This window comes from Vitis riparia, chromosome 7 (assembly GCF_004353265.1).
Source record: "Vitis riparia cultivar Riparia Gloire de Montpellier isolate 1030 chromosome 7, EGFV_Vit.rip_1.0, whole genome shotgun sequence".
NCBI lineage: Eukaryota > Viridiplantae > Streptophyta > Magnoliopsida > Vitales > Vitaceae > Vitis > Vitis riparia.
In genome coordinates, this window is record NC_048437.1 from 805,618 (window position 1) to 821,120 (window position 15,503).

General features: G+C 33.2%; 1 protein-coding gene across 3 annotated transcripts; it reads left to right on the forward strand.

Moving 5' to 3' along the window:
- The first annotated feature begins 1,394 nt into the window (after nt 1-1,394).
- Nucleotides 1,395-14,732, forward strand: LOC117919317 (E3 ubiquitin-protein ligase CHFR). Of its 3 annotated transcripts, XM_034836480.1 has the most exons (15): nt 1,398-1,563; nt 3,030-3,180; nt 4,234-4,331; nt 5,924-5,985; nt 6,123-6,214; nt 6,332-6,455; nt 7,244-7,330; nt 8,798-8,891; nt 9,240-9,347; nt 9,765-9,865; nt 11,442-11,507; nt 11,598-11,685; nt 12,483-12,543; nt 13,560-13,623; nt 14,488-14,732. In XM_034836480.1, exons 1-15 carry the CDS (start codon nt 1,497-1,499, stop codon nt 14,617-14,619), a joined length of 1,395 nt encoding a protein of 464 aa, XP_034692371.1. In that variant the 5' UTR covers nt 1,398-1,496; the 3' UTR covers nt 14,620-14,732. The 3 variants fall into 3 exon arrangements, with proteins under 3 accessions (XP_034692372.1, XP_034692373.1, XP_034692371.1); XM_034836481.1 differs by lacking the exons at nt 13,560-13,623; nt 14,488-14,732 and having other exon boundaries at nt 1,395-1,563; nt 11,588-11,685; nt 12,483-12,548; XM_034836482.1 differs by lacking the exons at nt 13,560-13,623; nt 14,488-14,732 and having other exon boundaries at nt 1,395-1,563; nt 11,591-11,685; nt 12,483-12,548.
- The last annotated feature ends 771 nt before the right edge of the window (nt 14,733-15,503 follow it).

The window sequence follows — 15,503 nt, forward strand, 5'->3', positions numbered from 1 at the left end:
TCCATCTCTAAGGAAAAACATTTTGATATCCTATTAGAAAAATTCTCAACTCTCCTTTTGGGGCTTCGACTCTCACATAAAGTTCTTGTTTCGACAATTCAAAAGTAGGTGAAAGCTTTTTACTAATAAATTGATATTCAAAATCATTCAATTTAAGATCCCTTACTTTATCAAAGCATTAGATTTCTAAATTCTCATATGGCCCACCCAGAATTCCTTCCAAAGCCTGTTGAATAATTTCTATAGATTCCATCATTTCACCGATAACGAGATAATGAATCTTCTTTTTTTTTGCCATTATATATATAGAGGTAAAATTAAATAATTTTCAATAAAAATGTTCACGTTTAGATATTATATATGTTTTATTTAATAGAATATTAAAATATTAATACATCTATATATTTAATTTAATAATATCAAAGATGAAAAAATAAATATTAGTAATTTTTTATTTTTTTATATATATATATATTTAAAATTTTCTATAAATATTTTTAATTTTAATAATATATAAATTATATATTTATGACATCATTAGTTCGACCATAGTTTAACCACTGATTCAATAGATAAACCATGAACTGGTAACTTTTCTAATTTCATGATCGGTCCAATTCTAAAAACGTTGGTTCATACTCATTATCAAATCCTAATGCCTTGCATTTGCTTCCAATGCTTTATGAGAGTAAAAAAATATCTTTTGACATAAAATTGATGAATATGGAGAAATAATAGACATAAATGACGGTGTTATAGCGAAATATATCAGCTAATCAAATCACAGATTATTGTATCCAAAAGTAATTATGTTTTATTTTTCGGCCCTAATTTTCATGTCATGATATGTGATAATTTTGCTTTTGGATTTGAATGATGGATAATTTAAATGATGACTTTTAAGGATCTATAAAAAAAATCAAACATCATAAAGAGTTTAATCAAAATTTAACTATTTACATGCGATAAGATAGTCAAAACCTCGATATCAAATTATGTCTTAAATTTTATGATACATTTGAATGATTCAAATTATGTGTTGGGTGTGAGATTTAAAGTATATTTGAGAGTGATTTTAAGAAGTGTTTCTAATTTTTTTAATACTTAAAAAAAAAAAATTTCAATTATTAAAAATTGTAGAAACACTTTCTACTATATTTACCAAACTCAATCTTAACAAATAATAGAATTTGACAAGTGGAAACACCTTTGAAATACTATTTTGAACATAAAAAACGGTTCTAAACAATTATAATTGATAAACCTGCTGTTTGAATAATTTTTTCTTTCTATAAAGTTTTTTTTCTTTATAGATGGAAGAAGTGGAGAGAGAAACTTTCATGGGAAGAAATAAAAAGTAAAATAAAATAAAAAATAAACTCCATAGACTTCTTCCAAAGGAAGCTTTGAGAATTAGAGACTATGTATGTATATATAGTTGTGAAATTCTATAGTGGGAAGCAAAAGACTGGCATCTGAATCAAAGAATCCAAGGAATGAAGATGGAATTTGGAGAATCTTCTGCTGCAAACCCTTCTCAAGAAATCGTCTGGGCTAAACTTGGTCGGTTTTCCATTTTTCTTTTCTTTTTGCTTCCATAAAATGCCTGGTTTGCCTAGAAAAAAAATGTAACAGTGGTAGAAGAAAATGAAATTTTGAATCTTGATATTGCCCCTAACCTTAAAACCCTGTTTGCAGAAGATTCCTTCTTTAATTTTTTACCCATTCCCTTCGTTTTCCCAGCGTCCAAACTTTTTTCTTCTTCTATTTTCCTGTATAGAATGTTCTGTTTGGTTGCGAGAAATTTTACTAGTAACTGAGATTTTGACTCTTGATTTTCCCGTCGTTTTGAATTCAAGAAACTCAAATGCCCATTTTTAAAATTTTTATTCATTTTTCTCTTCTGGTCTAAAGGCTCTGTTTGGTGGTCAAGGCAACGTTACAAGCAACAAGAAATTATGTTTCTTCTTGTTCCAAACTCTTGATATGCTCTGTCTGGTAGCCGAGACAATGTCCCAAAACGTCAAGGAGCTGAAATTTTGAATTTTGATATTGCCTATAGTTTTGAATTCAAGAAACTTAAAACCCCGTTTACAGATGATTCCTTCTTTAATTTTCTCTTCATTCCCTTCATTTCCCAGCATCCAAACTTTTCTCCTTCACATTTTTCTCTTCTTTCTGTTCCGTGGTGTAGAATCCTCTGTTTGATTGCGATAAAATTTATGAGAAATGTGACTTTAATCTTGATTTTCCCACCGTTTTGAATTCAGGAAATTTGAAAGCCATACTTAACAGAAATCCTTTGTTTTTCATTTTTTTCGATTACGGTATAAAAGGCTCTGTTTTTCCAAGAAACGTCCCGAAACAAAAGGAAACTAGAACTTTGAATCTTGATATTTTATGGTTGTTTCAGATTCAAGAAACCTAGAACCACTTAATTTTTTTACTTTTCACTTCATTTCATTTGTTTTCTTTTTGAGCTTTTCCCCCCTTTCTTTCTTTTAAGAAATGCTTTGCTTGGTTGTGGAGACAATGTCTGACAACAAGAAGGAACTGAAATTTTGAATCTTGATAATTTCCAATTCAAGAAAATTGAAAATCCACTTAGCAAGAAAATTTTTGTTAACTGTATAATTTCTTGTATAAATGATCTATTTTGGTGGCCTAGAAGAAAGAAACTGAAAATTTTGAATCTTGACATTTCCAAGGGTGTTGAAGGGGAGAAACTTAGGATCCCACGTAACACAGTATTCCTTCTTCAAATTTCTTTTCTTTTTTTCTTCTCATCATTTATTAATTCTGCTGTTCCATTGCCTAGAAAATGTGGCAAAAGAGAAAGAGACTGATGTTTTTAATCTTGACATTCTGAAGATTGAAAATTACATCATGAATTAGAGTTGCTCAGTCCTTACTATATGTCAAGCAAATATAGAGACCATAAATATTTTGTGGAGTTTAAAACTACTGACAGTTGCCAATTTATAGGCAGGATTTTGTACCTTGATAGATGTTGTTTCTCCTTGATACAGTGCCATCGGACTCGAGATACTCAGAGGTTGAGCTAAGGTTGGATGAGATGGTAATATGCTCGGATGTAATGTTCCCTTCTTTTGACAAGCAAGAATGGTGCAAAGTAACAAGGAATTCTGATCTATGTTCTGCCACAATTCAAAATAAGAGGTATGTCGCTTTTCTTTGAATAAATCATCAGAAGTTGTTCATTTTTTTATGTCATGCTGTTGAATCAGAAGCTTGTCCTATATTGCAAAATTGATGCTGCCAAATCGTAGTTCTTTGTTTTCTGCATTGAAAGTTCCAACTTTTTATTGACAAACTGGTCATTAAAGTAGCTGCATTTTTGGTGGTGTCGATGCCCAGTAAAAACTGCATATCTTGGCTTGATGCTGGCTAAGATATCTACAAACATGGGTTAATGTTAGGGAACGTGTTGAGTTAATCTGGAACCTACTAGTCTACCCCATCCCTACTTGGTTTGGTTTGGTTGGGGTTTTAATACATGATTTGGATTGAATGCCTTTTACAAGATTAATGTTTATTGTGCGATATCTTTTTCCATTATACATATTTATTCAAATTAATCTACTGATTTTACTGAAAAGCCTCAGCTTGTAAGTAATAGGCAAGGAATGTATGTCAAGTTGCTATGGGCTATAGCTTAGGTCTCATAGGCATCCTTGATTAGGAGAAATAAACAAGTGGTGATGTTCAAACTCATGATCTCTTGTAAAACAAGACTAATATCTTATTAAGCTACCAATTTGACCTAAATGCTCAAGCTGTTAGGTAGTGGTTAACAATGTGTATCATGTTGATATGAATTAGCTATACACACATAAATATGCACTTCTAGTGGAATCAATAGGGAAAGCCTCTCCATCCTGCTGCTGTTTGACAGGATTTGAATGTGTTTAATGTGCTGGGTGTGGGTTTCTTTTGGTGCTCTCTCCACAGCTCCCAAACAATCATAAGGAACAGCTCTCCACAGTCTGCTCCTTCCCCTTTGCACAATTTTGTGTGTGCTCTTAAGTTCAGTTAACAAACATGAAGCTTTGGAATTCTTTTACTTATTTAAAAATATAAATCTGTGCTTCTCCCTCACCAGTTAAATGAAAATATAAATCTTGTGAACAGTATTACTTATTTAACAATTGTATTCTTTTTATGTTCAATTGAAGATTTACTTTTTATTTTTTGCTACTAATTCGGTGATAGTTCAAACACTATACTTGTTGATGAGGTTGCCATCCCAAGTGAAGATTCTATTGTTGTCAAATGTGGAAGTGAAATTATTCCAGGTCCAAAAAAAGAAGGTTAGCATATATTTACATTGGCATCTTGTGTTTTTCATATTAACTTATTTTACTTACCACTTAGAACAGATTTTAGGTCAAAACTTTTGGAACCTGTTAACTGTGTAGCTTGGTTTGATTCATCATACTATACTCTCTGATATCATACTCCATAATAGTTACATTAAAAGATTTAAGGATGTTGTAAGTCCCTGAGGTTAATCTTTTAGGGGTTCTAGGTTACATTTCAATAATTATTAGATGCAACTCGTTGTAAGTCCCTGAGTTTAATCTTTCCAAGTTGTCTTTCCTAAATGTAAATATTTGCCACATCTGATGTTGTCTTTTTGTTATCTTATGTGTCCTTCAATAAATTATTTTCTGAAAAAATAAAAAAGGAAAGGATCTGTCTCTTTCAGCTTTGGATCTCAATCGACATTGATTGGATTTCCTAGATCATGTTATCAGCTCTCATTATTCATTAATACTGAGGCAAAAGTTGGTATAATGTTTCTAGGTGTATCAATGCTTGGTGATTCTTTATCTCACTTTTTTTCACTATGATTTTTTTTTTTTGATAGATAACTTTTTTTCACTATGATTGTTGACACTGTAGGAGGATTTGTAGGTACCAATGGTTTTGGCTTAATAGAACAATATGGAGTAGCAAGAAGAACTCTGTTTTGTCCTCTTCTGCTTGTGAATGATAACTATTCGTTTTCTTTTCAAAAGAATAAACTCTGTAATCTTAGCATTATCCTTAGAGCTGCTAGGTGGATTTTGAACATAAGTTTAGCATTCATAAGAGCCCTCTATTAGGCATCAAATGTTCTTTAGGAGGAGCTTGGTAGAATAGTTCCAAGGCTAGGTTGTAGAAGCAGGTAGACTAGTTTGAAGGAAGTCCTCAGAGCTCTTGTATTTTGTGATCCTGTTATATAAAGGATTTCTAAAAGACTTGAGGATTGGAGAAGAGCCTAGTGTCCTTAAGGGGTAGAACGGTTCTAATCAACTACTCTTGGGAGCATTTTCCTACCTACACAATGTCTATTTTGGGATCCTGGTTAGTGTTGCTGGATTGAAAAGTTAAGAGGGTTTTCTTCTAGTCAGGGTCAAGAAGGCTAGTAGGGAACCTTTAATTTGATGGAAGGTGGTGGGCTGTTAGAAGAAAGGAGGTTCAACCATTTAGGCTTGAGTAGTGTGACTCTATGGAGTAGGACCCTTATTAACAAGTGGCTATTGAGATTCTCATGGCCTAAAATTCCTTGTGGCACTCTGTTTTTCAAAAGAAAGCTTCATTTGTAACCTTAGTGATAGGTTCTCTTATCATTTTCCATGAAATCATCATTGTTGGAATCACATAATACCAACTCTTATTTTGTTGGAGCTTCAACAATAAGCTACTCCTTTTATAAACAGGGGGTAATTTTGGTTGATTAATTAAACAAGTAAATATGGGGTTGCAAAAATACGTTTTCAAGAGGGATTGTAAAGTCTTTGAATTCAATGGCAACCTCGATGAAATGTAATTATGTGATATTTGGTTCAAATTACTTGATTTCAAGGTTTTGATTGCTTATTTTGTATTATTTATTTATTTTACTTGATATCTCTAGGGTATTTGAGCTACAGATTTGAAGTAATGTCTCCACAGGAATGCATTAAGGAACAACTAAAGGTGAGCCATTACCAACTATATCTTTTTTATTTTTTTTATTTTGAGAAGTTCATTATCAACTATATCTTATGCCTTTATATATAATCTTTTCATAGGTATGCTGATGACCAAAGTATTTCTTTGCTTGGTTGTGTTAGATTTGTTTAGACGTTGAACATGCAAAATGCAGCATTTGCTTAAACATTTGGCATGATGTTGTAACTGTTGCTCCATGCCTCCACAACTTCTGGTTTGTAACTTAAAACTTTTTTTAACAATGGCATTCTTATTTCAAATTATTATTATTATTTTGTGGTGGGTAGAATATGATTTGGCTTTTAATTGAGTTCCCTTGATTTATTTCCAGCAATGGGTGCTTCTCTGAGTGGTTAAGAAGGTCCCAGAACAAACATTCAAATGTGCTATGTCCTCAGTGTAGGGCAATTGTGCAATTTGTTGGAAGAAACCACTTTCTGCGTACTATTGAGGAGGTAACATCTTACGTTTTCTCCTCTGTTGTAAACACCAGCTTTTGGCTCTATGAAAGGCTTTTGCTAAATGTGTGTGTGTGTGTGTGTGTGTGTGTGGGGTGGGGGGGTGGTGTGTGGGGTGTGGAGTTCCTTTAATCTGTAACTGGTGGGTTGACACCTATTCTTTACTTTAGTTGTACGCCTTAACGTAAATATAATTCAAAAGTTCCACAATGTTAGTAGGTGTTTCTGCCTCATACTATGTGTGCCTCATACACTCATTATGCTTTCTTTTTCAAGGTTTTAGTTTCAACATATTATATGCATATAGAACCGTTAGTTCTTTGTGTGCCTTTTATTTATTTCTGATGATGGTTGTATAAAATGTTAAATTATTGAACTCTTTATCTTACTACATTTTTATTTATTTATTTATTTTTTTATGATGACTAATACAAATGATTGAATAAGTTCTGAAACTCTAAAATAAATAATATGTTATAATTTATGAAGCATTACATTTACAGCGGTTGTGTCTAACTACTTGTAATTCTTAAATTGAAAATTTAAACTCTATATTTGACATTCTAGTGATCATTGAAGTATATCCATAATATTATTTAAACCAATCTTGGAATTCTCTCTTTATAATTTATTTCTATGTATTAAATCTTCAATTTAAACCTTTCATGCATTTATTGTTTTTGTTCATTAGTATTCCAATGGTTTTGAGCATGTTGTTCCCCCTTTGTGTGGTTATGATTTATTGGGTCTCCTCATTTAACCAACTTGCTACTTGTTTTGTGTAGACTATACTGCAAGCTGATCCCTCCTTAAGACGTTCTGATGAAGAAGTTGCGGTTTTAGAATCCCATGCATCAATCCAATCGAATCTTGTAAGTGGTATTATTAATTGACTCTTATTATTGGCAAGAGTATCATTGTTAGCTTGTAAATAGAAATTTGGTTGGTATTATGATGTAGGTTTTTCTTATCAGCATGAAGATTTAGGGAAGCAAACAATTCCTAGAACAAAGCTTCATCTTCTTCTCCTTCTTTCTTTCTCCTAATATAAACTCAATTTTTTTTAGTGACATAGGAAACCTGTAACAAATAAAAACCCTTTTTGAGATTGTAAATCTGTTCTGATTTCAATTGGGATTGAGGTTTTTTGAAAGTTCTATAACTTGGAAATTGTATAAAACTATGGTTAGGGTCTTAGTATTGATGTTTTGCCCATTAGAAGAAGAAAAAGGTTCTTAACATTGATGTATTATGCTGGAATCCATATTAGAAGGAACTGGATTTTGAATTTTAGAAGGTTTGGAATAAGTTTTGGGTTTATGGGTATTAATAAAGGATTGCAAAAGAATGGTTTTGAAAGTGTAAGAAGAAGAAAGAGAAGATTTATAACCTAGGAAGTCCATCCAGACCTTGAATTTCAAATGAATCCACTCTCAACATGCATGTCATCAACACAGCAAAAAGAAGTGTGGTGGAACTGCAACAGTCATGCAGTAACCTAATTGAATATCTTACAACCCTAGAAAAACACTCCTGAAACTGCTAGTGACTTTGATGAACAGAACCCTCAAAACTTATATTGGACAAAGGAAAAATAGAAAGAGGAAAGCCTTGGTGGGCACCTCCAGTGACTAACGGCTCCACCAGGTGAGCCTTAGTCCAGTTTAACTGAACATGAACTAAACAACTTGACTTCTTGAGCTGCTTCTAACCTTTCTCTTAACGTCTGAAGATTCTTGAGCAACTTGACATCTCTCTCTCTCTCTCTCTCTTTCTCTCGAATCCTCCTCAAACCTCCCCCCTCAAACGAAACCCAAGAAATAACCATTGCAAAATTCCCTTCCATAAGAAAGTTCCCAATGATTATACCATAAGCTAAAATCAGAAACACCAGATACATTGTGGGTTGCATGTGGCACAATAATAAGAATTACAGGTAGTTCATCGCTGCTTCTTTTGCATTTTGAATTATGTTTTTATAATTCCACCTCCAATACGCCTTTTTTATGTTAGTGTATAAACTACCTGTGACAAACTATTCAGTTGTTTGGGCAGCGCAATAGTTTGTTAAGTTTCTTTTTGCTGCACCTTGAAGGATAGCTCACCATTCATTGTGTTGCTTATTTCTCAATTAATGAATCGTTAGTTTTTCATAGAAAAAAAAAAAAATGTTTGAGAATTGTTTCTTTTGTGAATTAAATTGGTAATGAATAAAAATTCTGTATGATTATCATATGTTATCACATGATTGATTCGATATTTTGCAGATTTTACATGCACTATTTGATTTTTAAGACTGTTCACAACCTTTTAATAATTGCACTTGCAATTCATGTTAGGTCCTTAAGACTGGAAAAAAGCTTGGTCGGAAGCGGGCACATTCATCACTAAATGAGGAAAGTGAAGAATTGGAGTTTCCATGCCCTCAATGTGGTAATATTAACTATCTACAGAATCATATGTTCGGAAATTGTATGCTTAATTGATTTGATCGACTGCAATATGGCATGCACACATTTACTTACCATCAATCTGAACTGGTTGTTCTGTTGCATTATTTATTAGTAGTATTACTGCAAGAAGTTGCTATCATGTATTGATGACTGTTACTTGCATGATTTAGATAATCTCATGAAATTTCTTTTTTAAGTAATGATATAGACAAAGTGTAAGGTTCATTCAATGGCTTCTTATGAATTGTGAATATTTGGTCCTGAGATGTTTTGCTGCTTGATTTTTTTGTTTGTAATCTATTTGAACTAATTCATTTACAAACATCAGGTGCTGAATATGCTGGATTCCTGTGCAACCCTAACACTGTCCATCTACAATGTCATGCATGTGGAGGAATGATGCCTTCCAGAAATGATATTGGTGTACCACAACACTGTAAATACTTACCAACACTATTGTTATTTTGTTGGTTTTATTGTCTTGATGGCTATTTGTGAGTTTGCTTTCCATATTACAATTTCTATCTTGAAATCAGGCAAGGAATCTGCTTGTATCTAGGGTACTATCTATTATTATGTAAATATTGACCAACAGTTTGGGTTGTTTGAATCGAGGTTTTGGACTTTAAACTTTGGTTTAAATTGTAATCTTTCTAAAAGTGGAATAAACAAGTTTATATTTGAAGTCAATATAGTATTTAAGGGTATCCTTTGTTCTAAACTCAAAATATTTTCATATTCTTTTGAAGTAGAATTAATTGCTTGAGGAATAAAATCATGATCATAGATACTTTGAGATATGTTGAAGTGCTTCTAGATATGCAAGCATTCCTTATCTTTCCTTCTCTTGCAGGTTTAGGATGTGATCGGGCATTTTGTGGTGCTTATTGGCATACACAAAGATTTGGTGGAAGTGACTCTCACCCAGTGTGCTGTCATGAAACTTTTAAACCAGTATGTGCTGTTGCTTGCTTTTATGGTTACAGAAGTTAGTTGCTTTCAATAACTTGCTTATCTGGATTATATTTACCTTGCCCCTCTCTATATGTATGGGAAAAAGTTTTTAACATCTCCTTTGAAGGGGCTTTGTCCTCTTATCATACCATGGGGCATTGTTGTGTGGATGGTTGATGTTAACGAACCATTGGCCAACCAGGACACATCCAGCAGCAGACTCATATGCTACCCAACCAGTCTGGTAAGCTATTGAGCTGGATATGGGCTAACCTGTGGAGTCCATTAATAGGGACAAGTTTCAAGCAACCTCTTAGAAGACCATATTGATATACTTAGCATTAATATGAATGAGTTTTTAGCATATGTTTACTTGTACAATTACTCACAGATTAATACTTGAATCTGTGCACTCATAAACATATGATATTAAGTGCCCAAATAAATACATGTACACATACTGACATACATATATAGTGCTAAACAAATAAAAACATGAAAGCATACTTACATAAAGACGATAATAACCATATAAAAACATCCTCACAAACACATAAATATATTCTCATTAAAAATGTATATGTGTGTGTGCATGTATATTAATTTTAAAAACTGCAAATTTACTTTATCTTGAAAAGACCATCAAAGTTCGGCAGCCCCTCAAACCTGCAGATCATCCTCAACATCGTGATTGACCACGTGTGAGCCCTTTGACAATCACTAATTGCAGCCTCCATTTCAAGGCCCAAATTCACAAGCAAGTCAATCTCACTGTTGAATCCATTCTTTGTTGTTTGATAGAGTTACCTAACGAGGATGCAGTAGTGTGGGCATATATGCTTGTGGGTTATGCACAGGAATGTTCTTCTGAGGGTGGCATTAGAGTTTCATATAGAATTCAGAAAAAAAAAATGTGGGGATTGAAATCTTGAATTGAATGAAGTTGCCTTTGTTGATTCTGTTTGGTCTTGCACAAGGGAAGGCATCCAACTATGCCTTCTAGATCCTGATAATGTGGACTCAGCTAAAGTTTTGCTGTTGGACTGGCATTAATAGATATGTGTAATTGGTGTGAGAGTGTGGAGTATGTTCACATTTCAGATGCATGATTTTACTGATTCAGGAATTCAAAAGTTTTAGGAGATGATGTGGAAAGATGAAACCAAATAGATATTTAATTAATGGAATATAAAAATTGGGCAAAATTTTCTATTTATGTGCACCAGCTCTTAGTTGAACCTTTTATTCTATTTTGCTTTTCAAAATTAGAAGTATTAATGACAATTTAACTTCAGCCTTTCAGAAGTCCCTCTGGATGTTATTTTGTTATAGAATTTAAGCTTTGTCTTATAATCTGCTAATAGCATTGATGAATGGGTCTATGCTCCATGAGCATTGGTTAATATTTGTCTCAATAGTTACTGACATACTGTTTCTTGCAATATCTATATTGCTGTTGTTGGAAAAGTAATGCTTGTCTTCAGGTACTGTCTTAAAATATGTACGATGTGCTCATGTAAATAGTTGTGAATCTGCTGTTGCTTTCTTAAATATGACATTTCTGTATGCTTTGCAGATATCAGACCATACTATCTCCAGAATTCCAACTTTGGCTCATGAAAACAATTGGCATGAACAAAATGTATTGATATCTCTCTTCCAAAAATATTCTTCTATTGTAGGTGTGTTATCAATAAAGGGTTTAATTTTCTTACATCTTAGAAGTTTCCAGATCACAGAGAGGTGCATCAGACAAATGGGGAAAACATTGCAGGATGTTATCTCAGAATTGCTTATTAGATTGAGCAACAGGGAAATTGGTAATTTTATGAGTTGTTTATTTCTGCACCTTGATCTTGAAGCACAGAGTTGGTCTGTTTATGAAATTCCCATTTATGTGATGCAATAAACAAATCATTGGGCAAAGTTATTCATAATTATCTCTGATCAGCGTTCCTCTTATTGCGATAGTTTTTCCTCTGATCAACCAGTGGATAATTATGCTCTCTAAATCTTCTGGTTAACCCTCTTTTGTTCTCATTTGTCTGCAAACCAATGATTCATGAGTATGTCTGCAAACCATCCTCATAGGTGGCATATATTTGGCCTTTAAGTAATTCCTTAACTCAAAATAATCATTTTTGTACTTATAATTTGTTCATTGAGAATCATTCTCTAGAGCATGCCATCAAATTGATAGCTCATTGATCTTAATTGTTTATTGGATTTGAATTGGCGGATGAGGTTTGCATCATATCTCAATGTTTCTTTTTCCTTTTTTCATCCTGGTGTTTTCCATGTTATCATGTTGTGCATATGAATAAACGCACTCTCTCTGTTGTAGCTTCATTAAGGAAAAATTTGAGCAGTCCATTTCGTTCCATGTTCCCTCACATCATGCACCCATTAGGGTCTCCCTCCAAGAGTGTCATACTATCTTTTTCCAGTCTACCTTTTTCCCCTACATTTTCCCCTGATGGTTTATGCTGTTAATGCTTATTTGCCTGGATAATGGAATATAAATATACTGGAATATTAGTATAATTAATTGCTCAATTTCCTTTTCTGCTGAAGATGTAATTTAGTTTTTATCTGGAGGTGATTGTGTTGTCTGCAGATCGAACAAGGATGCAACTTAACCATTCTGAGATGATAACTGCTGGCACATATGTTTGCAAGTAAGTTTTGTTTTGAGTCCTTGTATTCTTATGAAATAAATTAATTTTATACTTGCAGTTACTGGTTGTTCATTTGTTGTGTTGGTTAATTTATCTAATATTTCTGGGGTGCTAAAACAGAATCCAAGTTTCTACATTTTGTGGTAGGTGTAGTGTATCTCTAAGATTGAGATCTGCATGCTTCCTCATTTTTGTGTAATTGAGAGAGTGTTTATTTCACCTACAGTTATCGAATCCTTCTCCTGCTGCTTAGGTTTAGTAGGAGAAAGCTTGCTTTGTAGACACAGCAACACTCAAAAGTCAAGGCATGAAAACACGATTATGTATGCGTATACACATACATACACTATAATAATGATAATAATAATTGTATAGGGTGACAAGCGCTTTTGACTTTTCATTTATCAATATGAGTAAAACTTCCATATTTTTCATGTATTGTGTTGAGGACGTATGGTGATTCATAGGGGTGAATTTTCCAAGGTTCTTGGTGATTGGGGTAGGTAATATACGACAAATAAAAATAATAATTTTAAATTCAACTTCGATATTCAACGGAATATGAGGATATTAGGTTAGTAGTGAAGCATACAAGGAAAATGCCTTTTGTTAAAGAGTTGATTTGGGGAAAGACACTTTCTCCCTTTTTCTTTCTATGGATTTCCTTTCTCATCTTGCACCATGTACTGCACATGGATCCGCTTGAATGAAGTGGGGTCCAACTGAATGCATGATGGAAATGGGATGGTAATGCATTGGAAGAAAAAGTGCTGGATGAGAAGATACAGTCATGCAGAACCAATAGTAGCAAACAAGATTCTTTCGATGCAATTGTCCTTGTTGACATGGTTCCTTGTTCTTGAACTTGTGAGATCTTGAATAACAATCACATTTCTTTGATCATGGTGGCATAGTGGTTCATACGAGAAGTATTGCTAATTAAAACTTGTTGATTGATTTTGGGGTTCATGTACTTACAGTCCATTATGTCCATCTGCATCTCTATTTATATGCAGTGAGTGCTATGACAAATTGGTCTCGTTCCTCTTGTACTGGTTTCGAGTTTCAATGCCAAAATCTGTAAGTATCTCCAACATAAAGCAGTATTATGTGGAATTAGTAGTCATCTACGAAAATTTTCCGATTCTGATTATTTTCCTGGGCCTGTCGATTAGGTCCTTTACATGTTTGTTGAGCAAGAATATTAATCAGCATCATTATGCTTGTCATTTGTTTTATACCCCTGGTGCTGCAGTTTCCTCATTATATACTCAAAATATTAAAATTTTGAGTTGTGTTAAATCATGGAGGAGGAACCCTTGAAATCAAATTGAAAATAGATAGGGTATCATTCTAGTGGTATCTCCTGTATCCTGTGAAAAAAGGATTGATGAGGATGAATCTCCAAGATATACAACAAGAAAGGGAATTAGTACTCCTTAACCCTAAAAGATAAAAACCCTAGCCCGCCTATTTGATTGTACGCAATCATCGTAGGGTTGTCCTACATTAAGGACACTCCATTTCTTGTGATTTCGGCTTTCCCTGCACGCTATTTACTCATCCCATGTATTAAAAGGGATAATATATGTAATCCCTACACCTTTGGTTAATCAAGCTTTGATACCATTTTGATCTATTAACTTTTCCAAAAGCTTAAATTATTAGGATTTGTACTCATAATGCATATCATGCTCTTAACACTGATAATTATATGTTTTTTCAACCTTCTATATGTTGAGTTACCAGCCTTCAAAGAAAGCAAACCATAAAATGGCGATTACTGTTTGTGATAAGTAGATGGAGGACTTCATAAACCGAGACCTATAGTTAATAAGAGCTCTAATACTATATTGAGTCATCAACTTTCCTAAAGCTTAAAGCTATTAAGGATTTTGGGTTCACAATATATATCATGAGCTAACACCAAATGTATTATTGTAGTTTCTACCTCCAGATGCATCTAAAAGGGAAGATTGCTGGTATGGATATGCGTGTCGGACACAGCAACACAACGAAGAACATGCCCGGAGACGGAACCATGTTTGCCGTCCAACCAGAGGCAGTAACATGTAGCTTGCTGCTTCTTATCTGTCGATAAAAGAATCATCTGTAACAACAGTTTATAACTGCGACAGACCCTGCTGTTTATATATCCCTCAAGGCATTTGGATTAACTTGATTTTCTCTGTGGGTGTGTAGAAAATTTTCTTGGCAAAATTTTGGATCAAATCTGCTAATCTAGCTAAGTTTCTGGGCATATAAAATAGAAATTCGGTAAACTGCTGCTATCTTAGCTACTAACTAATTGTACAAATTGTTGGATAAGACATTTTAGCCACCTATCCCAGAAAGAAGTCCGATATTTTTAAAGGGTTGGTAGATTTATGTTATTATCATTTTTATTACACCATGAATTCCATGTGAACAAAGACGATAAGACATATTTTAGCATTGAGCATGACCTTAGGACCCAATTTTAAAGGCTATGTTTGGTTCTCAGAGAAAATGCGAGGGAAAGAAGAAAAATGAAAGGAAAATAAAAATTAGATTTAAAATTAATAAATTATTTTATATGTTATTTTAAACTCATTTTATTTATTTTTTTTTCTTTTTATTATAAAGATTAAATAATTTAAAAATATATAAGTTTTTAATTAATTTTAATTATATTATATTTTATAATTGGGTTCCAAGAAGCAAGACTTAAAAGGTATCATGCTGAGAAAATCCTGAATTTTAAAATGGTAGATGACAATAGAACAAGCCGGCATGTTTCATAATCTAGTTTATGATATTATAGATTGAGGTATCAGAAAAAAGTTTGGACTAGCTCCATGTTAGGTTTGTAGAAAGACAAGTCATAAGGCAAAAGATTGTTTTCATAGAAAAAGGTCAAACTCCGAAAGTTCCTGGCTCTTCAATGACTCAAAAGCTACGAGATAATGTGGTAATTATGG

Bases quoted from the DNA above. Each gene is read 5' to 3' on its own strand.
- LOC117919317 (XM_034836480.1), top strand. From the start codon at position 1,497: ATGAAGATGGAATTTGGAGAATCTTCTGCTGCAAACCCTTCTCAAGAA. The intron at 6,456-7,243 runs GTAACATCTTAC...TGTTTTGTGTAG, and splicing joins TTCTGCGTACTATTGAGGAG to ACTATACTGCAAGCTGATCC. The intron at 13,624-14,487 runs GTAAGTATCTCC...GTATTATTGTAG, and splicing joins GAGTTTCAATGCCAAAATCT to TTTCTACCTCCAGATGCATC.